Source organism: Emydura macquarii, unplaced genomic scaffold (assembly GCF_026122565.2).
Source record: "Emydura macquarii macquarii isolate MOO-44397 ecotype Brisbane River unplaced genomic scaffold, CSIRO-AGI_Emac_v2 contig_312, whole genome shotgun sequence".
Lineage (NCBI taxonomy): Eukaryota > Metazoa > Chordata > Testudines > Chelidae > Emydura > Emydura macquarii.
In genome coordinates this window covers 2,473,310-2,498,271 of record NW_027130449.1, presented here as the reverse complement: position 1 = coordinate 2,498,271, position 24,962 = coordinate 2,473,310, and the positions used below count along the sequence as shown (strand labels likewise).

Here is a 24,962-nt window from a genome sequence, read left to right as displayed (position 1 = left end):
TCACAGCACTCCGCAGATACAGCTGAGCCCTGATAAGGTCTACAATCCCTACTGAAAGGGACCGGTCTAGCCTGAAAGCAGAGCTTCTGGTCCCCGTACAGGATCTTACACTACATTGTGTCCCTGCGTCCCTGGAGGTTTGATCTGAGACCTCTCTCTCTGGAGAAGAGTGCCTCTGTAACACAGCATCTCTGCTAGTGTGCACTGAATAGCATCACACAATATTTCTGCTGTGGGGTCCCCCAATATGTGGAAGAAAGTTTGTATGTGGAGGGGGGGTGTCAGCCGTGTTTCACCCCTTCTTCTCTCTTTCAGGGCCTCCCATCATTTCCAGCACTCAGACGCAGCACGCCCTGCATGGGGAGAAGGGACAGATCAAGTGTTTCATCCGCAGCACCCCTCCACCAGACAGAATCGTGAGTAGGCCCTTCCTCCATCTCCATACTGAACGGCAAGTACTGCAGGAGAGAGGCTGTTCGTTGCCCCTCCCAGCACAGCACCTCACGGGCCCTTTGCTAGATTACGAAGTTGGGTTTGTGGGCCACACTATAATCCTGTGTGTCTTCATTAAAGGAGAAATCCTTGTGGCATTTAAGCACCTTGGTAATAAGCAAGCCGCTTCGGAGCCCCAGGAAACGACTCTGCACATTTGACTGGCTGGGAAATTCATAAGGTTTTGCAAAGCCAGAAATTGAGCATGTTCTATAACCAGGGGATGAAAAACCCGTTGGATGCTCAAGGCTCTGGCTGAGCCCTGCATCCCGTGAACTGGGAAACTGGGCTGCTCCTTTTTCGAATATACTGTACTCAGTGTCGAGACCAGAGGAAGAGCTCTGTGTAGCTTGAAATCTTGTCTCTCACCAACAGAAGCCGGGCCAACAAAAGATATTCCCTCACCCACCTTGTCTCTTTACTACTAAACCCAATGTTGTGTTACCAAGGAAAACACCTGCCTCCAGCCTTGTGATCACAACATCTGGGCATGGAACAGCCCAGCCTCCCTCAGACATGCACGCCTTCAAACCTGGAATGACTCACACACCTGCACCAACATATCTGGAGGTAGTCAAGCTACTCCCCGGGGCCAATCAAAGACAAGCAGCATGGCTTGATTACAAATGGCTGTTTGATTCAAACACGTCCTTGCAGCTTGCTCTGCAGGGCATTTCTGGCTGTGGATGGTTGTGGGGATGGAGGCTGTTCTTCACCCACGGTCATGTGCTCAGAGCGATGGATGCATGAACAACAGAGTTCACCAGTTGATGCTGGGTATTCACCATTCTGTCTCTTGGGTTAAAAATGTCCAGTTATTTAAACAGGGAACACCACCGTGTGACTTAGGTGAGCAACCAGAGAGCCGCCATCCTGCCATGTGACTTAGGTGAGCAATCGCACATTGGAAATAATCAATGTGAAGTTGGCAGCCTCCCTGTCACAAACTGGGAGGAGGGCAGACTGGCCCTGTGGGTGGAGAAGAAGCAGTCAGGCCTAATGGCTGGAGTTGGAGTCAAAGGCCAGGAAGGGCGCCCAAAATCAGAGCTAGAGGCATGGACCGGGAGTCAGAGCCAGAGGTGGAGGCAGGAACAAGCAGAGGAGCAGGACAGGAGCAAGGCTGGGAGCAGGGTAGGATCAAGGCTGGAGCCAGGCTGGGAGAAAGGCAGGATCAAGGCTGGAGCCAGGCTGGGAGAAAAGCAGGATCAAGGCTGGAGCCAGGCTAGGAAAAGGGCAGGCAGAGGAGAGATGACAGCTGCAGGGATATGCACTGAGCAGCCAGAGATCAGATCTGATGGTTGCTATTGCCTTAAGAGCAGGCTCGCTGACTTCCTCAGTCTATCAGGCAGCCCGGCTGTGCTCAGGGGCTGGCCGGAGACTGGGCTGGCGCTGCTGCAAGTCCTCGTTCCTGGCACCTCCTCAGGGGCTGACATTCGTTCACATGACCTGGTTGGCAGAAATCAGGAGGGTCACATACCATTGGTGACCAAACCATGTAAACAGCTGGAGGAGAAAGGCTGGCGCCGTGGGGCAAGAGCTAGAGTCACAAAGAAACCTATGGCTCATGGCTGAGAATCCTGAGCAGAGACAGGTGCTTGATTCTCATTCAGGCACCTAAATCCCAGAGCACTGGAGTTAGGCACCTAAATATCATTGCGACTCTGGCCCCTATGCCCCACCCCTTTGCTCTGCATTGCATTCCCCGCTCAGCGTGCTGGCTTCTCAGAAGCCCTGTCTTTGGCACCTAACTTACCCTGCACAATGCCTGGGGAGCCTGGGCATCTAACTCAGAGCTGTGACTTCCACTGGGCAGCAGGGCATCTAAATCTCTTGGTGAATCTCGCTCTTAGTCTCCCTGGGCTTCAGTTGCCCTTCTGTATAAACAGGGATTAGAGCCCCGCCCTGCCTCTCAGGGGTGCTGTGAGTGTCCCGATGCTGTAGTTCCAGGGGTCACAGAAGCACCAAGAGTAGCTAACTTACTTGCAGTGAACAGTTTGATCAGGTCTTTCATCACACTCGCGCCCACTCAAGCACTGAATGCCCCCACGGCTTCTGAAGCACCAGAATTAAGATGCAGTTGCAGCAATGGTAAAGATCTTGGCTGTGGGGCTCCACATTCATCCTTGCTCGTTGATCCCAGACAGATACTCGGGTTACAAGTCAGGAACATTTGCTAACATTCAGGACTAGCGCTACAAACTGCACCTGGGATCAGAAAATCCAGCTTCCCCTGGCCCAGGAAAGAATCTGCAGGTGGGAGAGAGCTGACAGCTGGGCAGAATAGAATCCAGCCACGTCCCTCTCAAAGAGGAAGATAGTGAACGTGAATGCATTTTTACAGCATTTTAATCATTCCAGTCTCAAACCAAGCTGTCTATTCAATTTCCACAGCATAGCAAACAGGGCCCGCTGTAAAATGCTCTGCACCACTTGGAACTGGACAAGAAGGGCCTGACCTGGGTATCTTGCTAAGTGGACTCAGAATTTCTGCCCTCAGTTTTCACCTAGAAACAGCTGCATTTGACATTTAGTGGGTACAAGTAACTGCCTCTGCATTTTACCCACCGGCACTTCAACGTCCAGGGTGGAATTTTCCAAAGCACCTAAGTGACTTAGGAGCAGAAGGTCCTGTGTCTTTCAGAGAGACTCATGCTCTTAAGTCTCGTAAGCGCTTTTGAAAGTCCCAGCCTCTAACTGACAGCCCTTGCACATTAGATATGCGCAGGATCCAGGCTGTGTCCACCACAGTCATTTTTCAGTGCACACTCAAAGCCAAGTTGAAACCCTTCTAAAAAAAAATCAGTCCCTAAATGAACAAAAACTAAGTCCTCTTGTTGATTTGCAGGCCTGGTCCTGGAAGGAGAACGTGCTGGAGTCAGGGACCTCAGGGCGCTACACGGTGGAGACGGTCAGCACAGAGGAAGGCGTCATCTCGACGTTGACCATCAGCAACATTGTCCGAGCCGACTTCCAGACCATTTACAACTGTACTGCCTGGAACAGCTTCGGCTCAGACACCGAGATCATCCGGCTGAAAGAACAAGGTGGGAGCCACAGACACGATGCTTAGAAACCAGAAGGGCTAGTGGGCGTCGGGAATTAGCAGCTGGCTGCTCCAGAGATCAGGGAAGTGCTGTGAGATCCAGGAGACATTTGAAAGGGAAATGGAGATGTTTTAGGAAGACATTGGGAAGGCTGAGGGGATGGCCCTAGATCCCAAAACTTTAGGTCCCTGGGAGATGGGAAAAGCTCTGCGGAGCTAGGGCCAGCTGTACAGTGTGACAGCTGGGCGGTATCAGTAGGGTTTTGTGGCTCATTCTGAGCCCAGTTCTGTAAACACCATCCCCTCCCATTGAAGTCAAGGTCGAGCCCTCTCACGTGAAGCAGAAGTGGGTGGGTAAAGGCCATTGGGAGTTACTTGGCGTGGACGCTGCTCAGAGCCCCCTGCTCCACCGCACACTACAAGGCTGTTACTGGGGACTGGAAGAGGCCACATGCTCCAGGGACCATCCACATAAAAGAGGCACCAAAGCACAAATCTGTTGCGGCGGCAGAACCTGCTAAAGCAACCGGGTCAGCAATTCTGGCTGGGTCCGTGCAGTGCAAGCTGCCAGCAGCTCATGTGTCCACCTGGAGTGCCTGCCATTGCATCTCGTCGCTCTGCGCCCACACGGTGAAATGGGACACACGCCCAAGTGGGCCAGCCTGGCGTTCGAAGCTTCAAGCAGAGTGGCCAGCGGCTGGCATGCCAGCTGCAAGTTTGCGGAGGGCTGGACTGATGGAACCCACTGCAGCCTGGGTGGGAGAGAAGGGCAGCTCCTAGAAAGATGTAAGCAGCAGTCGGAGGAGTTTTGGGGCGGTTTGGGAGCTTCCACGTGGGGGGCTCTGCCTTTGCAGAGAACATTTTGCTCCTGGAGGGACTCCAGTTCTAGTCTGTGTTATTAAATGCCCAGGCAGACAGGTAGATTGTTCTCATTACGCTTTGATTTATATGTGCCAGCCTGCCACCCAGATTAAATCAGAGCTAAATGAACCCCTCAAAATTGGCCTCATGCTTCTGCCAATCCAAACAGTCAGTGTTTTTTCTGCCAGTCAGAGCTGCTGTGCGGCAATGAGGCGGCTGCCCAGCAGACGGAGCCAACAAACTGGATCCCAGCGGGCAGCTCTGGAGGGCAATGGGTCCGGGTCCCGTGTGGGCGACCATGCAGGGCACGTGAGTTGGGTCCCGCAAGGGTACTGATGACTCTGCTGTGGATGGAGAAGGGTCCTAGCAGATGACATGGCAGTGGAGTGAGATCCCAGCCCAGAGGAGTGATTCCCAATGGCTGAACCTAAAGGAAAGCAGCGCTGAATCTTCGTGGTTGTCCTACTGGACAACAGCACCGAATCCGTGAGGTGTGTCTACACCACACCCCAGCAGCAATTGGCGGGGCAGTACCAGTGCAGTCCCTATAGAGCAGTGAAACCTCGGACTCTGTGGAATGGTGGAGGAGACCTATTTCAGGGGCACTTCCATGCACTATTGCATCCTCAAGCCGCCAAGCAATACTGACGTGCGTGCTTGGGATTGGCAAGGCTGTAGACGCTTGCTTTATTTTCAAACAGGTACGGAAATGAAATCAGGAGCTGGTATGGAAGCAGGTATGGAATCATGAGCTGAAGGTGAATATCTGAATGGCCCCAGTTGTGTTGTCACACCTTAGCATTCAGCAGCAGCCTCCTAACTTTATCTTGCCTGCGACACAGGCAGCAGGTAGGCAGGCAGAGGTCTAGCAGAGGCCGAGAGGCAGTCTGCCCCTGTGGACAATACACAGAATAGGAATAAGGAGCCCTGGGTTCTAATCCTAGCTCTGTCTGTGACCACTTGGTGCCTCAATTTCCCCATCGGTTAAAATGGAGATGATAATACTTAGACCCGTTTGTAAAGCGCTGTGGGATTGACGGACAAAACGCCCTGTGTAAATGCCACATGTTGTTGTGGGGGAACACAGAGGCAAACCAGTGAATTTCTAGAAGGGAAATGAACGTCCTTTCCCCACCTTAGCGGGAGGGAGTTAGCTCCATCAGCTTTAGGTGGGACAGCGGTGGGCAGACAGTTGCGGGATGCGTTGCCTTGGCTGTGCGATGTCGAAAGCTGTGTTTCCCATCTTCCCGCGCTACAGCACCCTCCATCAAGCCTGCATTAGGCTTCCTGGGCGACTGCAGCTGAGTCGACCCTGCTTTCACTGAGTCCGCAGATTGCAGAGCTTTGTCAGCTCTGCTCCCTGTTGCTGCCGGCCCAACCGTTACCATTCCTGGCCACCTGACCATCTCATTGTGACCTTCCATTGTAAGTCACTGTGTCTTCCATCCCAGGAGAGCTCGTGGCATTATCTCTGCCAGGAGCCAGCTTTTCCCATCCCCTGTGTGCTGCTCCATCAGCTGCTGGCCACATCCCTCATCTCGGACCAAACCCCCTCATTAAGAGCACATCACTTGCCTCTGGATCTCACTCCCTTGATCTGAACTAGAAGGCACTGTCAATGCCTCCTAGTTCCCATCTCTCCACTCACCCGGCGTTCCTTGTTTCTCTAGGAGGAACAAGTAAATGCAGAAGCTCTGTGACGTCTGCTCTTCACGATGAGTTTTCATCTTCTGCATGAGCTTTGCGTAGCACAAGATGTTCCCATTCAGGTTGCTCAAAGAAGCAGGTGGCCAAACCTCTCTTCTAATTCTCCCTGGATGTCCATGGCTTACCCCTCAACCTCTCGTGTTTCTAACCAGTCGGACTTCCCCTGCATTGTCGCTTATATCAACCCACCCACAAGCTCTACCGGTCACCATCCATCTAAGAGAAGGCACAAGCCTTTTCAGCGAAGGTGCAAAGAAGGACCCAGTGTATGCAGTGGAACATGGCGAGACGTGTCTGTGGTATTAACGGGATCCATTCAGAGGCGGTTGGGTGCAATATGCAGAGATTGGCTTCAGGCTGAGACAAGCTTGTAATAACTTTATTAATAGTTTGCTCAAGGTGAAGCCTCACTTGGCAAAACCACTGCACCCAGAACACGAGGGTGCCCGTTGGAGCAATGGGGATAGCACAATGCAGGCTGCATGCACAGCAGATCTGATGAGCAATGGCCACCAGCAGGCAGAGTTGTCAGGGAGTAGAAGCCAGAGAAGTGGCAAGACAAGGTGAAGGCTTCGGCAGCCATGTTTAGGGACTCATTGTAAGCAAGAGAGGGGAGCAGGGCTTTGGGACATGTGTAGTGCTTATCCAAGTCATGGTAGGGTTCTGCTGTATGTGGGGACAAGGCTGGTGTAATGTTCTCCGAGGCCGGGCCCTCTCAGCGTTCTTGGGCAGGATGTTAGAACAACCAGTAGGGAAGTCACCTCAAGTTACACCCCAAATTCTGGTGCATGCTGGGATATGATACTTGGGAATGTTCTTTCCTGGCAAAGTCTGTCATGTTCCTCTCTTGTGGCCCAGCCACAAGAGGATAACAGCCTACTTCTGCTACTGACAAACAGAGCTTTACTGCTTTAGCTTGAGTGGTAGAGGACTGTGCTTTGGTGCTGAAGGTTCAACCCGTATTGCTGACCCATGCAAGGGCATGGTTACAATCAGTGAGTACAACTGTAAGCCTTGAGCCCAGCTGGAAGCTTTCACTAAAGTTGCTAATCCTTGACCTTAATGCCAGGTCTTCGTGTGTATTCACTCAAAGCCCTCAGAGATGACCTCAGATACAACTCTGGTGGAAAGCTGGCTGAAAATGTTTGCAAACCTCCCTTCAAATAGTGACTGTAAATATGCACCCATGGATGGTACTCGCAACCCTTTTATTGTCCTTTCCGTGAGCTTTGAGCAAAGTTTTATAGGCAAAAATATTTGCCAGAAATGTCCCAGGTGCTCATGTGTATACGCTTCTGCATGAGGAGTCTTGCTGGGAATGTTCTGGGGAGCTCTTTGCGAGTTTGGGAGTCATCCAGGCAGGGAGCAGACACAGCTCCCTGTGACTGGAGTGGCCAATCGCTTGGCATGAATGACAAATCACAAATATTTGAATCAACACTCTCAGCAGACTCCTGGTGAGGAAGCCAGGGGTTGAAATGCGTTGTGATAAACTAGGCACTGAATCATTTCAAACAACCTCTGAAATAGCTAAGATCAAATCTGTTTGCAGGTAATCCACAAACGGAAGAAAGAGGCTGTATCCACCCAGTAACTTGCTTCTCTACTGAGGACAAAAGAAAACAGGGGAATATACATGCGATGGCTGGTGTGTGCTCTAAAACACTGAGTGGGCTAAGGACTCTGGAGGTAGCCAGCCACTAGCTTATCTTTAAAGAAGCCATTGAGATCATGTTTTCTCTCGTGGGCATTTCTGGAACACTCATTGGCATACCACTTAGCGCTCAGACACACAAGAGCAGTCTGTGGAAAAGAGCATCCAGGGTGCACAATGCACATCTCCCCTAATCCCTTGGCCTGCCTCTTGAATTATAGACCACCACGCCTCTGCCAAGGCCAGCCCAGACTGGAAGTGCAGTCTGAGAACTACACCCCCAAGGTTGCTGTTAACATGTATTGCAGTGGAGACACGCAGCCATGGGCAGCTCTAAACATTGAGATGTGATGGTCCTCCACTCGCTTCCCATAAGTCCCAGACAACACCCTAGTAAAGTGAGCACGGAGCGCCCAGCGAGTTGTGGTGCTGGGAATCTTGGGCTCTGTGCCCAGGTAGCTGCATTGCTTACCATGGTCAGACAGCGCCAGTGCGGACGCAGGGCTTGGCATCACAATAATGTGGTGGTGCTATTACAGACTGGGCTACCCTGGCTCAACTTACTGTGTGACTGTTTTTCTCATGTAGCTCTCTCATGTCGCCACCTAAGCTTTGGGAGGTTGGCCAGTCCTAACACAAAGCACAGCCCTCCGCTTCTGGGGGAAGTGAAAGCTCTGGGTTTGGATTAGAGGGGAAGGTATTTTGTGAGCCACTTTCTCCAAACCCAGACATCACCTGCGAGTGTCACAAACCCTCAGCCTTGGTGCAGCATCTGATTTATACAGAGATCACTAAGAATTTCCAGTGGGTCGTTGTCACCATGCTCCTCTCATAACGGCAGACAGCTGGTGACTGGGGAAAGCACGCAGGAGGGCACCCACAAAAGAGAGCCAAGGTGCAGTGAGAAGGAAGCATCCCCGGTGGCATTGTGGCATTTCATATATTCACTCTCTCTCGATGATTCCAGAGCGGACTGGCTCATTTTCAAGGTGCAGGGTGTTTTCCCCTCACTGCGCCTCACGTCAGCAGCACGAGAAAACAGCCCCACAGCTGGAGCAGAGCTGAGAACTCTGCTGGTGATGCAGGAGGCAGAAGAGAATCCAGATCTCTGCCCCACTGCTGAATCGGCTCCTGTGCACTTAACAAATAGAAACATCTCTGGGCTAGTAAAGGCAGTTTGGGGACATGCTGGCAGCAGCAGCTACACAGAGCAGGAAGGGTTGTTATTATAGTCACCTAGCTCCAACACAGCCCCATCAATCCACCCCGGGCCAACCAGTCAGGCGGAAGGATGGCCCAGTGGTTAGGTTGTCGACCTAGGATGGGAAAACCTGACTTCAAGACCCTGCTCAGCCACAGGCTCCTGATGGCACCTGGGAGAAGTGACTTAGTTTCTATATGCCTCAGTTCCCCATCTGTACAATGGGGATAATAGGCCTGCCCTGCCTCGTTGGGGTACAATAGCTCAGGTACCACAGTAATAGGGGCTCTGTAAATCCCTAATAGAATAGGGAATCCTGGGAGCCAGCCTTCTGGCTTTCAGTTTCATTAGCTTCTTCCAATGGAGGCGTATGTGACATCTCCCCGCTTTGCCCTCTGTCCCCAAGCTGCATGTTGCTATTGCCCATCACTGACTTTGCAACAATGAGACAATCAGGGCTCCAGTGGCAGGTTTTGAATGCCAGTCTCAAATCCTCCGCATTGGGCAGCGGCGCTGTTTGGATCTCAGGCCCATTTGAAAACGTTGAATCCAGATCCTCCGTAGGTTTGGGGGGAGTGTAAGGAAGGATGCGCTGAAGCCATAGTTTTGGTTGGGCCCGTCTCTGAAAATAATAAGAAGAAAGGGACCTAAATCTGATGCCGGCTTGGCTGTTTCTTTCTTGCAATAATTCCGAGCTGCCTTCCTTGCTTGAGTCCCCCTCTGCCAGGATATTTGGCACTAACGGTAGCTGGTGTCTGAAATGGAACCAGCCCAGTTAAGTTAGCAGTGCACACAACACCTTTTGCCATGAGGGCAGAGCGATCTCTGGCCGTGGGGTCTCCAGAACGGGACGGAGCAGTCCCAGTTACAGTCATTATAAAGGATGCAACTCCCGAGGAAATGGATCTCACTGCAAGTCTACAGACTCCGCAATGTGCCCTTTACCCACTATTAGATGAGCCCATTGGAGTCAGGGGCAGTGTCCCATTGCCGTCAGTGAGGTTTGGCTGAGGGCTAGAAATAATTGTGTTAAATAATCTTGATGTTAACCCGTGTATTCAGCAGAAGTGCTTGGGTGGTGATCTCGGTGGGTAGAGATCTGACAGGGGGATCACCAGATTGTAGGGACCAAAGTATGAACTTTTCACCCTAAACATGGTTTGGTTTTTTTTTCCCTGATGCAAAATGGGGTCTGGACCAACTTACAAAACTCAGCGTTGCAGGCTGAAAATCCCAGCTGGGAGCAAAAGAACAAATTCATCGTGGGCATGAATACACGAGCATGGAATACCCTCTCCCTGATCGCTCTGCCAGCTCCGCACTTCCAATCTGTAGCGCGGCTGATGCACCTTCATCTTGAGTTGCAGCACCCTGCTCTTCCAGTCTTGGCCTCCCAACGCAGCTCCACCCTGACCTGCAACCCTCCTGCTATTCCAGGCCTGCTCAGGACTCCAAGATGCCCGTCTAGCCTCTCTCTCTCGCTCCTATCTTGTTCAGTTTTGTCCAGTACTCAGCGTCTCTCCCTTCACACGGCTTCCATGAACTTTTATGGGAGTTCTAGCACAGGGCTACAGGGTTCACGAGGAGGCCGCCAGTGGGCGAAGGCAGGCAGTGGGTCATTTGGATGTAAAACAGGTGGAGGCTGTGAATGATGGCTACTGGGTTAATTCATTCTTGGGTACTTTACCACCATCTTCTCCAGCACGTTCTCTGACAGCTGAGCTGTGTTACCTTAGACAGCATGGCCCAGTATTATGCTTCCAGTTCTCTCCTGCTGTCCTGTATATCACCCAGCCTGCCTGGCCCTGTGACCTTTTTCCTTTCCATCTCCAATTCCTTTTCTCTTTCTTAAGAATAGGAATGTTCTGCCCTTCTCCAGCACTTTTCATCCAAAGCCCTTTAGAGATAGTTCATTCCTTAATCCGCATGAGACTTCTTGGAAGTAGATAAGTGTTAGCCCCCTGTTTATAGACAGGGAAACTGAGTCACAGAGAGGTGACGGGACTTGCAAGGGGAGTCAGTGGCGGAGCTGGGGCTAGGACCCAAGAATCTCGACTCCTAGGCGCTTGCTCTAACTACTACATGCTCTTTCTTGAGGCTTGAGCGCTTACTGCCTCCGTGTCTTGTCCTGTCCATTTCAGCGGGATCTTTGGAATCCCGCCTCTTCCCCGTTTAGGGCAGAGCACCAGAGCTACCCAGGGGCCAGTGAAGTGAGCCATTCTTGTATGTGTTGCCTCTCTGACACCCTCTGCCCTCCCAAGGACAGCTGAGTTACAGTTAAGCTCGTTTGTGTGCACTATGTGTCAGCCACCCAGTTAAAGAGCAGCGTGGTTATTGGGCTGGGACAGTCTTAATGGTTACGGGCAGGAGCTCTAAGAAGCCAGAGCACGGACCCGACCCTCACCAGGAGTAGGGTTATGGCAGCCAGTGGGGTTAGGCAGCAGGGCAGGGGAAGATGGTACTCAGACACTTCTGCACTTCATTTGCTCCCTCGTTCCTCTTGCAGAGTCGGTGCCGATGGCCGTGATCATAGGCGTCGCCGTGGGGGCCGGCGTGGCGTTCCTGGTGCTGATGGCCACCATCGTAGCCTTCTGCTGTGCACGCTCTCAGAGAAGTAAGTGCCTTCCCTTCCTTTCCTTTTAAACATAACCGTCGAGCTCAGATGGAGAGTCCCGGAAACCAAGGTCACCCTGTGTACATGCAGCGGAGTGACAGCATGGGACAGGGCAGCCCCTCCTGCCTTGGTCTCAGGATGAAAGGGGAGTGCAGATCCACGGCCCAGCCAGTGGTCTGTCTGTAGGCCGGTGGGGACCCCTGCCTGCTAAGAACTTGTCTGAGACCAGCCAAGCCGAACAGTCCATCAATGGTAACAAACTCTTTGGTCCCCTCAGCTCTGGGTTGAGTCTGTAGCGACAGTATCCCATTGCCAGCCCCCTGAGCTAACAGGCTGTGCTAAACTCTTCTCCTGGTGAGATGATGTGCAGAAGTGGTGGCAATCTGACCCACAAAGCATCCGCATCCTAACGGCTGGCCAGTCTTTTTATAGACCAACACAGTGAAGGCTCTGCAAGCCACTGGGCTGGTGCAGTCTGGGGGCCTGAGGCCAGTTTACACTGCAGGGAAGGCAGACTGCAATACCCCTTTGTGTTATGGTGCTGATTTAAATGATGGAGTCATGTTGGCTATTCTTTGTTATGCAACACAACACCTCTGCATTAGTGATGGGGAAACTGAGGCACAGGGCAGCTGAGTGATTCTCAACATCGTGCAAAGAATGAGTGGCAGAGCTGGAAATGGAATCACTGGACGATACTCCTTTATGGTAAAGTTCTGTCATACAGGCAGGATAAAATATTGAATAATTTCAGCATCCAAACTAGGAGCTGCTGTAACGTGTGCTCCTGATTCTATTTTTTTAGTCCACTTTATCACTATAAAATATGCATGCTCAGAATAAGAAATTCCAGCCTCCAGTGTTTATGTCGGGCCGATGGAGTTATATGCTTTGCTGCAGTGGGAATATAAATTAAAACAACATAAAAGGCACAGGTAAAGGAACGAAGGGGTAAACAGCTCAGGCTCATGTTGCCTCATTAAAAAGCCACAGAGAAATTAAAGCATGATCGTTAGCTAAATGAAAAAGGATCAAACCATCAGGGAAAGGAGCGCAATTGTTTTGAGCATCTAAGACAGCGTTAGAGAGCAAGCAATCCTTGACAGCGCTTCCAACGATAGGGATTCTGCAATAAAAACCACCCAGTCAAGGCTGTTTGTAAGCTCTTTGTTTAGTTGCCAGTGAAACGCAGTTGGTTTTCCTTTTTGATTGTTTGCAAAGAAATCAAAGAGCCCCAGCTCCTCCTCGCTCTGGGTAATAAACGGCTGGCCGTGTACAGCAGAAATGTGTGCAGTTTTAAAAGCAATAATTATGGGTTTTTTAACTCTTCCAAACCCCATTAGCAGTTCTTGTAGATATTAGCAAATTAAATCTTGGACGGTCGTTCGTCTTGCATTTGGGTAAGTATTTCTGCTGGACAGGCTGGCTGCAGATGAGCCCATTCAGTTTTGCTGGAATCATTCAGTGATGATGTGTGATTCAAGCAGCCTGATAGAAAATGGGCCAAACCGTTGTTACCGTGTCAATGGTCAGGCATAATCAGCCGCGCTTTCCCCGCCACTTTTAGATAGACTCTGTCATTCCGAGAAGGGGAGCGCATGTGGCTCATTACATACTTCTTATTTGATGTAACCAGATGGTGCTGGGTTCTTTACAGGCCATGCAATCTAACGTTAATGTGATGATGATAGATCAGATGTACAGTGGAGACGCCAAGGCTTAGAGCGGGAAGCAAAGCCAGAACTTGAAAGTGTCAGTTATTCAGAGGCTACAGCAGTCGGACTAGAAATTGGCATGCCGCTACCTGCTCTCTAAAACCTTTGGGGGGGATTCAGAGATTGCCTGCTGTCTGGCTCTTTATTCTCTGGTAGCTCTGCTCACCCACAGCAGCCTTAGCTCTCAAAGATTCCTCCTGACCTCCAGCAAAGGAACATCTTTTTCCAGAGTCCCAGTGGCGTTCCTCTCCCAGGACATGTTAAAGAAGCAGCTTTCTAGCTTGCAGGACGGTGCGATGGTCGAGCTGCTAGCCTAGTAAATGTAGGAGCTGCGTTCAAGTCTCTGCGCCGCCACCAACTCCTGGCGTGACGTCGGGGAAGTCACTGTGGGCCAGGTCGTCAAAGCGATTCAGGCGCCTTGTCCCGTTGGTTTCAATGGCACCTAAATACCTCTGAGAATCTGGGCCGTCGTTCCAGTGAACCTCGGCTGCCCGTCGATGTAATGGGGATAGGAGCACTGAGCAGTGAGGATAATTACACTAGAGAGGGCTCACAAGTCCTGGTGATCTGTATGTAATTGTCCGGGCCCTGAAGCCCCTCTCCTCCAGGTCCCCGTTGCTAATGCAGCGTAAAGATCCGTTCCCGTTGCATTCAGCAGGTGTGATCACGGCAAGCGTGGACAAACCCACGCCGGCTTTCATCTAGCTAGATCAAAGCTAGCTTGAGTAACATTACTGCTAAAGCCACAGCAGCGCTAGCCCGGGCTAGTCCCACCCTCCCATCTCCGGGAGCCTGGGTATGTACTTGAGCAGTCGCTGACTTTGGTGCCATGGCGTCAGTGCTGTTGTTATAGGAAGTAGGTGGATCAAAGCTAGCTCGGGTCGTCTAGACGTACTGCATTCACGCCTCCCAATCACAGTGTAGACAGACCCTCAGGGGGTAATGACAGAAAGCTTCCACCAGTAGGTGACAGTTCAGTGCCTTGAGTAAAAGCAGTTGATGGGTCTCAGGCCTGTTCTTACTAGATGGGGGTGCACACCCCAAGACTGTTGTCACTGAAGGGACATCTGGGCTACTCAGGATAACTGTTGTTCTGATGTCCACACCTAGTGGGGAATGGAAAAAGCGGCGGGTGGGTGGTGGTTTTCAACTGGGGTCCTTCAGGCTAGGCACCTCAATAAATGATCCCAAAACTTCCATGGATGTCAGTGGTGTCGCATGGCTGTAACCAAGTGCAGACCTTGGCTCCATGAGAGGCATGAAAAAAACAAGTGAGCATAAAGCAAGTTTACACATGCAATGTACGGCTGTCGCCAGCTGGGCTGCAGTCCAGACCAGGGAGGGGTTGTGTCACTGCCTGCCTGTAACTCTGGGTGCCTTAAATGCTCTGCTGCTGTGATCACCACAGCCAGCTGACATGCATGCTGGATCCTGCCTGTACAGACCATACCCAGCAGTTTGCCACCTTAAGTGGGGTTAACAATTCCTTCGGTTCCAACCCAGCACTGGGTTGGTTTAGATTAAGATAAACCAAGTTTATTTGCAACCGGACATAGGTTAAGTGAGGCCAAATACAAGAACTAAAGGCAGAGATGGTTACAAGTGAATAAAGGTGAAAACAGGCATCTAAAAGTCTAAAGCTTAATCTATGAAGATACAGCCTTTGTTTAAGATGGTTTTGCTCACCAGATACTCTTGGTCTGACATGGCTGACTGTTTCTGAGTCAGGACCCTCCACAGAGGTACAGGGTGGTGGTTTCTCTTGTCTTCTTAAGTAAAAGATAAAGATGGCATCTCTCTCTGTCCCTTATAGTCTCAAAGAGTTGCCTTTGTCCTCAAAGACAGGGAGGCCACCTGGGAATGCAGTCTGCTGTGTCTCTCTGGTGTGCAGGAGCAATGGTAATTTTCTGTCGCCTGAGTTCAGGCTCAAAACAAACCCCACTAGTTTGATAGCTTTGTGTAGGGCAAACTCACAGTCCTTTGCCTAGGACAGACCTTCTTAACACCTTTACCTAGGTGAGGCTGTCATCTTAAATCTGCTCTACAGAGGGAATTCCTAACATTGCATACAAGGCTAACGCATGCATTTTGCGATACTATTAATGAGCAGGAGTCACACTGCTCCCCTGTAGCTTAGGGCAGGCAGGACAGAACTGTGTTTGCTGCGCTGTGGAGTGAGCGCGCCAAGGTGAGTTCACTTGAAAACTTCCTGGGGCTTTGCAAAGGGAGGGGCGGAGGCGGACGGCTGCCGGGGAGCCGAGCTCAAACTGCTTACCAGAGTGGCACTCAGGATAACGTGCTGGGATAATCAGGAGCCTATTTTCAGTGATATAACCTAAGGGCAGTGTCTGCACACCTGCTTTTTTGGCAAAAACTTGGCCGAAAAAGGCTCTACGCCTCTCGTCGAGGTTCTATTGTGTCGACAAAACAGGGCGGTTTTGTCAACAAAAGGTTCGTTGCAGTGTGTATGTCAGGATTGTTTTGTAGACGAAAGGTGACTTTTGTCAACAAAACTCTCCAGTGTAGACCTGGCCTTAGACTGCAGTTGGTGTCTAGGCAGACATCTATGCAGGATTGGCTCCCAGCCTGAATCTCCCATAGTCTTAACCTTTGCGCCTCGATTTTAGGATTGGTGCATGCCAGCAAGTAATGATGGAACAGCTCTGTTAGTTCACTGAGCCTGTCGCCCTGCAATGCTAGGAGAGCGTCCCTGGTGGAGGCTATGTCAGATATGTAATTGACCTTAGCCGAAAAGCGAGGTTTCCTTTCAATAGCTTCAGTTTTAAAGGACGAAAGCCAAAAGATTTTCAGATCGTGCTCCAAACCAAATAAATAAACGAGGAAACCAGATCAAACTCCCAAGCTCAGTGCAGGGCGTTTGTTCCTGCTCAGCCATCTGTCACTTACACTGCCTTCCGTCTGGGAACCTGCTCCAACAGGTCTGTTCCTTTCTCAAAAAGAAGGGAGCTCTCCGGTTTCTTTTAACAGCTTTGTGGGGTTAAAGCCTGCTCCGGTGGCAGATGCTGTCGCAGGGACGGTGCGGTGCAGCCACTCCGCTAGGCTGTCGCATGATTAAACAACGTGTGTGAGAGGCAACGCTCTGCTCAGAATGGCAGCGGAAAGGCTGCATGCAACCTTTGTGCTTCACGGCCGTGCTTGGGGTAGCAATTATGTGGTTGGTGATTGACTGGTTTGCCTTACCTCATTGACAAAATGGCACAGCGGGTCGGTTTAGAGCCAGAATTGGCCGTGAAATAGCTGAGTGTACAGGACCAGATTTTCAAAAGGATCCAGGATCTGAGTGTACAGGACCAGATTTTCAAAAGCCTTGGGTGCATGTTGGGTTCTGATCTCTTTAGAAAATCTGTCCCTATGTGTCATGATGGGAGCTGCTGGGTGCCGGGCACTTGATAACCTGCTCGATTGTGGCTGCAGAGCCCTGGAAAAGATGGCCTAGTTCTAGTGTATATTCCTAAAGATGTGCTTGGAGCCCCAGAATAGAGCTTTTCTAGGGGGTTGTTGGAACGAAGTGGTCCTATTGTGCAAAAATGGCACCTTCCTACACAGCGGATCTGATCGGCTTGTCTTCAGAATCAGATCTGCTGCCGTTAGTGACAGAGGTACATTTTACTGTGTTGTGCTGCCGTTAGCCCAGCATGGCAGGCCCAGCTCTGGGAGAGCTCACTGGAGTCTGTTGCTTCTTGTGCATCATCAGCCGAATTGTTTACTAAGTTCCGATCAGTTACACCTGCAAGCAATCTGAAGGCTCTAGAGTTTCCACAGAGGGCAGAAATTGGCCTGTTAGAACCTTTAGGACTGGTGACAATGCAAAAGAAAAAAAACCCGGCTTGAGTCTCTGATCCCAGGGGAAATTTGTAGGGCTGGCACCAATTAATCTTGTAAACTGGACACAGTAAAGATGGAATCAATGAGAGACACTAAACATGGAATCTCCCTCTCCTTAACATGTCATTTTTACAGCGCAGAACTGCTCTGTAAGCAAGTGATGGTCATTTAACCAGATCTTGCATGTACTTTGCATTTGCATCTGGAGGGCTGTATATCTGTATGCGGCATGTTCTATAACTGTATGTAAGTATTTGGAAGGGATGCAAGGCAAGGTGGGCTATAGTCTATGACTATAATCTATGGCTAACGGGATGTTGGCTCTGCTAGACATACAGAGTTGAGCTGAATAACAGCAATCATTTCTTAACAATAAAAGTTTGTCTACACTTGAAACATTACCGTGGCCCAGCTGTCCCCGTAACACTTCTGTGTAGAGGGGATCTCCCGTCAGCATAGGTACCCCACCTCTCCAAGAAGCAGTATCTAGGTCAGCTGAAGAATGCGTCCATTGATCTAGCACTATCTACACTACGGGTTAGGTTGGCTTAACTACGTCGCTCACGGATGTGGATTTTTCACACCCCTGCGTGACGTAAGTGCATCAACCTAACTTTTTACTGTAGACCAGGTGTAAAACTGTAGATTAGTCTTGCAAGGAGAGTAATGGAAGGATCATTGGTTGAATTGTTTAAAACAATAGACCAGGTACAATACTGTCGCGTGTGCTGTAGAGAACAATCCTGTGCGGTTCCACATATAAGACATTAGGTGACCCAGTAATAACTTCAGAGTTTCCCCATCTCGGAGCTGAGATGCTCTTGAAATCTGCTAATAGAACCCCATTTCTTCTCAAGAGAGCAGGAAAAGCCTGACAAAGCTAATGACAGTTCATGGCCTGTAGAGCAGGGATTGGGGAAGGCAATTCCTGTTACTGCTTTAAGCAGAAGCAGCAAAATGCATCACAAACAAATTACAGATCCAGGAAGCAGAGAGTTACCCAGGGGGCAATTCTTTTAAACTAGTTTAATACACATCTGTTATTGTTTCTTTGATGTCAAAAGCAGTTCACAAGTTATTTAAGGGTAACACCCTTGAGAGAGGTCTCTACAAGGTAGTAATTGGCTTCTCCTTGTGATTAAATGCTGAGGCTTCACCCTGAGGAACATTATTCTTACTCTAGGACAGCAAAAAGGAAGCTACCAGAAACCGCAACAGAAAAAAACCAGAGAAATCATTCTGCGTGCATCCCAAGACTTGGAGGAATAGATTATCAGGAGAGAGTAAAAGGAAAGCATGTAAACCAGAATGAAGGAGTGACGCAAAGAAGGAGGTAATTGGCAAAGGAGCCTCTCAGCTATAGGTTCGAACCCAGCCCGGTTCAGTAGTGGCCCAAAAGCTCTTAGCTTCTGATAGCTGTTGAGTGCCCTGCGTAAAGTGGGTCTCAGCCGCTGATGGACAAGTCAGTGCCCATACCAAGCTTCTTCGGCAGCCAAAGGGGGGATGGGCCAAGGAGATGTCAATGCCCTCTGTGGCCTAGTGAAAACCCCTCCAGGGCAGCGCGGAGGATGACTGCACTGTGCTGCATTTGTTGTGTAGTCTGAAGACTTCTGAGCCCATATCTGTCGCTCCAGACATTTTGCCAGTGCTGAAATGCATGAACAATGAATAAACAGGGGGGTACAGACCTGTGCAGTGCTGGCAACTGCTCTGTTTCAGAAAATTAATTTCTCTGGGATTCATCCTAGCAATATGGGTCTGGAAGTGTCTGCGAGAGATCATGTCGACCAGCCCCTTGTGTAAATGTAGACCATCCTTGACGGGTGTTTGTCCAACCTGTTCTTAAAAACATCAGTGACAGGGATTCCACAGCCTAACTTCCCCAGAGCTTAACTACCCTTATAGTTAGAACTTTTTTCCTAATATCTAAACTTAGTGTCCCTCGTTGCAAAATTATTCTGAGTTCTAATCCTGTCCTCCAAAGTGCTTGCAACCCCTCCCAGCTTTGTGTCATCCACAGATTTTAAACCTATTCGCACTCCATCATCCAAGTCGTTAATGAAAATATTGAATAGTACCAGACTCAAGACAGACCTCTGTGAAACCGCACGTGATACGTTCTCCCAGTTTGACAGCAAACCAGTGATAATTACTGTTTGAGTATAGTCTTTCAACCAGTGTTGTGCCTGATTTATATTTCCCTATTTTGTTTATTAGAATGTCACATGGAACAGTGTCGATAGCATCACTAAAGTCCAGACACAGCACATCTGTTTCACCCCCATCCACTGGCTGATTACTCTGTCAAAGCAGGAAATTAGGTTGGTTCGGCATGATTTGTTCTTAACAAATCCATGTTGGCTGTTTCTTATCACCTATTTTCTTCCAGGTGTGAACAAATGGATGGTTTAATCATTTGTTCCAGTGTCTTTCCGGGTATCAAGGTTAGACTGACTGGTCTATAATGCCCCTGGTCTTCTTTATTCCCTTTTTTGAAGATATGCAAACATAGCACTGGGAGCTAGAGCAGCAACACATTGTAAGGCACCGAGGGTGGTAGGGCAAGTGATGACACAAACCCTTACTGGTCTGAATTGCATCCCGAAGTGTGACCGTACTCTAGGACGAATTTCATCAGGCCCTACCAACTTGAAGACATTTAATTTACAGCTGCACCACTGTAGCACTCCAGTGCACACACTGCCTATGGGTATGGGAGGGGCTCTCCCATTGCTCTAGTTAATCCACCTCCATCGACCTAGCACTGGGAGGTAGGCCGGCTTTGCCACCTCGCTGGGGTGTGTGGATTTTTCACACCCCAGAGCAACACAGCTGGAGGTGACCTAACTTTTTCCTGTAGACCCAGCCTCAGTGTTCTTGCAGAGACCTCTGCACTCTCTAGTTCCATCCAGGACCTGAAGAAGACTGAGAAGGCTTTTCTCATGAGGTTCCCAACTCACGTGAAAGGAGGATGTGCCAGACGTATCACGAGAATGTCTATTTTAACTCTCAGGCCAGGAGACAAGAATTCTGTGCGGTGAAACACTGCGGTTTTGAAATTTGATTTTGTTCTGCCTTAGAACATTAACTAGATTTCTGACATTAGTCGTATGAGAGAGAGACAGACACACACACACACAAAAAATAACCAATAGCCCAGGGGTTTGGGTACTGCTTTTGGATGTAGATGACTCTCTGAATAAGACCAAGTAGGGACTTAAACCTGGATCTCCAATATGAGTGCTCTAAACACTCAGATAACTCACTATTCTGGGGTCTCTTACTCCTTCTCTTTCACTGGCTTTGACCAGAAATTCCTTCACATCAAAATGTATTGATTGTATGCGTTGAAAAATTCCTGACCAGCTCGGCTCACGGTCCAGTGTTAGAGATTCCAGAGATTGAGATGAGGCTCCTAGCATTTGGGTACTTAACTGAACCGAAACTTCTTATCCTGCCGACCCAGTCACTCCTACTGAGACAAAACCTTGGACTTAATGGATTGAGAGCAGCAGTCTGCCCAGCTGATAATACTGAGGATGCATTAGACACGCACACAGACAGTAAATGAAAATAGGCTGTAATAGTAAAAACTGAGGCTTGTCCTCTTGTGACCCCTAGAAATTACTTTATCTCCCTACCCGCATTCCTCCAGCATATTCATAGATTTGAAGGTTTCACTGGCTCTTTTGCATTCTGCTTCCTGCTTTTATTGTCAATGTCACATTTTGATCCTTTAGGTCAACATGGAAACACACACACAGTGTGTCTAACTCCCAGATGCTCTAACCCCTTTAGAATCACCATTATGAACCTTCCAGCATGTCAAAGATAGGGCCATGATAATAACCTGCGATCTCGGTCATCAATAGAGATCAAACTTCCAATTCTAGGCCACAGGCCTCCATTGCTTGATCCAAAGAATTGCATTTAACTGGACACACTATAATTCCTCACTTCCTGTCATCAAGAAGCTGTGCAGTGTTGCTGTGCTCTATTAAATAGCTGCTATGCCCCACCTCAGAGGTGGCTGCATTTCACTGGTATACTAAATAATCTCTACGTATTACTGAAGCACCTTGCCAAGTGTTGGGAAGCCCAATTAATTAGTGTTCGCAAAACACTTTGAGGTTCCCCAGTTGCAAACGGCAAATGACGAACATCTCACTGAGAGAGTCAATTTCATTATTGTAGGGCCTATTTCTGTTGACAGCAGTCATCAGTAATCACACCCATGTGGGGAATTGCTCAGCTGTCCTGGCAGCATGCAAGTAACATCTCCTCTGCCTCTCTCACTCTTTCCTCAGATCTGAAAGGTGTGGTTTCAGCCAAGAACGATATCCGCGTAGAGATTGTACATAAGGAGCCTGCCTCAGGCAGAGAGACGGAGGAACACCCGACTATCAAGCAGCTGATGGTAAGGATTTATTCCCTTTTCTTTCATGTGCTACTCCGGGTAACCTTTGACAATAATGAGCGCAGGCACATGCAGTTCAGCACACTAACGCCCGCTGAAGGCAATGGATGCTCTTCCAAAATCTCACACGTGGCTCTGAGTTGTAAGTTTCACTGCCATAAAAACTCCTCGAGTGTAACTTTGCTAATGAAGACGAAGAGGCGGGAGAGGTTTATTATCGTAACTCAGCAGCCTGCAGGGCTAATTGCAAGGAAAGTTTGCCCCCTCAATAGGGAAATTGCTGCAAACTACAAACGGACACACAGTCGGTTGAGCTATATAGAATAATAAACTAATTAGTGAGGAACAACTGTGCTCGTCTGGAAAAAGCCTTGGAGATTTATATGTGCAAAAAAAAAAGGTGTGTTTGCCTGTAGTCATTTGCAGGTGGACGTTCTTAATTTTGCTACTGTCCCGCCATGCCGGTATGCCACTCTGCCATGTCATGACCCTGCAGCTGCAGTAGCCTCATGCTCTCATCTCATTAGATGGCAATAACTGAGATATGTCCGTTTCTAAGAGAACCGTAGGAAGTGGCGTAGGTGAGTCAGGAGGTGGTGCAGTCCTCTCAGAGATGCTAGGGAGGTGCTGTCTTTCTGGTGGCATGTCAAATTAGGTCCTCTGGGTCAGTCAAGACTCTGTGGCCTCCAGAAGACCCTGGCCTGGTACCAATGGGGGTTAATACGTCCTGCATCCTTGTCCAGTGGACTGCGTGGCACAAACTGGGGGCTGCCTCTGACCTAAGGGTATTTCTAACCTGCAGAAAAGGCCCATGGCGCCAAGTCTCAGAGCCCAGGTATGAAGCCTGGCGAGGGGGCTGGTTTCGGAGCCGCGCGGGAATGGCTGTTTTAGCACCGTAGCACAAGCCCGAGGTGGTGGACCTGGGCTCTGGGACTCTCTGCCATGGGAGATTTTTTTTTTTTGCGGTATGCGTGTACTCTGAGTCGTTGGTTCAAAACGAGGCTCAGTCATTTGTGAATGAATGGCCTTCCCGTCGGCCGGGGAGCCTTTGTGAAGTGAGCTGGTGGGAGGGGGCACCTCGGTGCAGCTGAGGAAGAAGAGCTGACTCCACCCTGCTGCCAAGTGCTGGGCTGGTTATCCCCATGCTCTCCCTTTCCTCCCCAGATGGGCTCTCCATGGCTCATGGTGGGAATATATTGACTGGGATGGTTTGGCACAAACTTGCACTGCCGGGACCCATGCGGTCCGTGTCCCCTGGACTTGGTAGGTCTGTCTGTTAAACCCTATTCGCCAGCACTAGATGAGGCTGGGCATTAGCTGTGCTCGAATCAAGACTCAATAAGCCAAGGTGACTGCATCACAAGTGGTACCTGATCAGGGAGAATTATTGCGATTACAGGTCTTTATAACTGAGGGCCAAGGCTGAGTGCAGAGATCTGATATTGCTCCTTATTCTGACGCTGTGCTAGAGTGGCCCACTCACTGAATGGGGAATTTTATGTTTCGCCTCTAATTCTCCATGGTGCTAACACACTTTCCCCCATACAGAAGCACAAGAGGGAAGAGCTAAGATCAAATACAGAAAATACAAGCTACAGTGGAAGATTTGGGTGTGGAACAGCTGACCCAGATCTTAAAGGGGACCCATAGGAATGTGACATGTGATTGCAGGACTCTCCTGTCTCCGATTAGATTATTCAATATTTATTTATTTCTAACAGTGCCCTCAGAGTGCCAGGAGCTTGTGCCCACGCGCTGCTCCAAGGACCCCCAAGTCAAAAAGGATGATTCTAAGATCAGGGAAACAGCTTCCTCCAGGGGGGGCACAAGCATGGGACAGGAGGCCTAGGTTCTGTGCTGGGCTCCGTTGATGTGATATGGGGAAAGGCATGTCCCCGCTGAATGATTCAGTTATCCTGACTGTGAAGTCAGTTATCAATTGATCAGTTATCAGTAAAGCACACTTCAAATGGATGAGGAGCTAGATAACTGACAGATGTCAAAAAGTAGCTGTCAGTGGGGAATCAAATAGCGATGTTTCTAGCGGGATTCTACAGAGACTGGTGCTGGGCCCGACACTTTTTAACATTTTTATCCACGATCTGGAAGTAAATATAAAATCTCTGCTGATAAGATTATGGATTACGCAAAGATTTGCAGAGTGGTAAAGAATGATAAGGACAGTCAAAGAGGGCAATCTGGATTGTTTGGTAAAGTAGGCCTATTCCTACAAAATGTGTTTTCATACAGCCAAATGCAAGGTCACCCAGCTAGGAACAGGGAATAGGAGACTGTATCCTGTAAAAAGTGATTCTCAAAAAGGTTTTAGGGGTCATACCGGACAAACAAGTGAACCTGAGCTGTGGGCAATGTGGCAAAAAGGGCTAATGCAGTCCTTGGATGTATAAACAGGGGAGCAATGAGTAGGAACAGTGATTTTACCTCTCTATGCGGGATTGACGAGACCCATGCTGGAATACTACGAGCTGGTCTGGTGTCCTCATTTTTTAAAGGATGTTGAAATATTGGAAAGGGTGCAGAATAGAGCCACAAAAATGGAGAACTGGAAAAAATGCCTCACAGGAGAGAGTTAAAAAGCTTGATTTGTTAGTTTATCAACCAAAAAGAGGTGACTTGATTACTTCTTCTCACAACGCACAGTCATCCTGTGGAACTCATTGCCAGGGGATGTTGTGAAGGCCAAAAGTAGAACTGGATTCAAAAGAAGAATGAGATACATTCAGGGACCAGATTTTCAAAAGGGCTGAGTCAGCCTCCACCCATGCACCCCCTGTGCTGAGCTCCTTTGAAAATCTGGCCCATAAAAATCTGAAATCATGAAAATCTGGTCTAGATCATGCTTGGTTCTGCCATAAATGCAGGGGACTGGACTAGACGACCTCTCGAGATCCCTTCCAGTCATACGAGTCTATAATTCTATAAAGCTTTGCAGGGAAAAGAGAGACAGCGACCCCCCTCCAAACGAGTAAATGCAAGCGAAATAGGACAAGGAAATTAAAACAGCTTTTACAAATGTATCAAGGCAGAAGGGATACTGGAGAGAAGGCGCGTTGGTAAATGAGGCAAACGATGAAATCAATTATGACTCTAAAAATCAATGATGTCCTGACCTCCAGACTTAAAAATAAATAAATCTGTCTTTGACAAGAAAAATGAAAGAAAGTAGCTTGAGTAACGGAGAAGTGATGCAGCCTCTTAATGCATGTGTGTATAAATAGGTGTAGGAAAAGCAGGAATCATGCCATCAAGGAGTAAAAGTTACCCTAGGGGAAAGTTACTCGTGTGCATATGTTTTTCAGGCTCATGTCCTTCTCCCCCCAACCTTCATAGGGTGTTTGTCTTCTTTAAGGGGTTCTCTTCCTGCATGTGCCTGGCACATCCTGGGTGATAC

General features: G+C 49.3%; 1 protein-coding gene across 1 annotated transcript in view; it reads left to right on the top strand.

Annotated features, from left to right (window-relative positions):
• The window catches only part of KIRREL3 (kirre like nephrin family adhesion molecule 3), a 236,664-nt gene that overhangs the window by 186,218 nt on the left and 25,484 nt on the right, over positions 1-24,962 (top strand). The window contains exons 11-15 of the mRNA XM_067566835.1: positions 316-416; positions 3,338-3,536; positions 5,098-5,133; positions 11,465-11,572; positions 21,441-21,550. Coding sequence (XP_067422936.1) covers positions 316-416; positions 3,338-3,536; positions 5,098-5,133; positions 11,465-11,572; positions 21,441-21,550 — 554 coding nt within the window. The remainder of the gene's footprint in view (positions 1-315; positions 417-3,337; positions 3,537-5,097; positions 5,134-11,464; positions 11,573-21,440; positions 21,551-24,962) is intronic.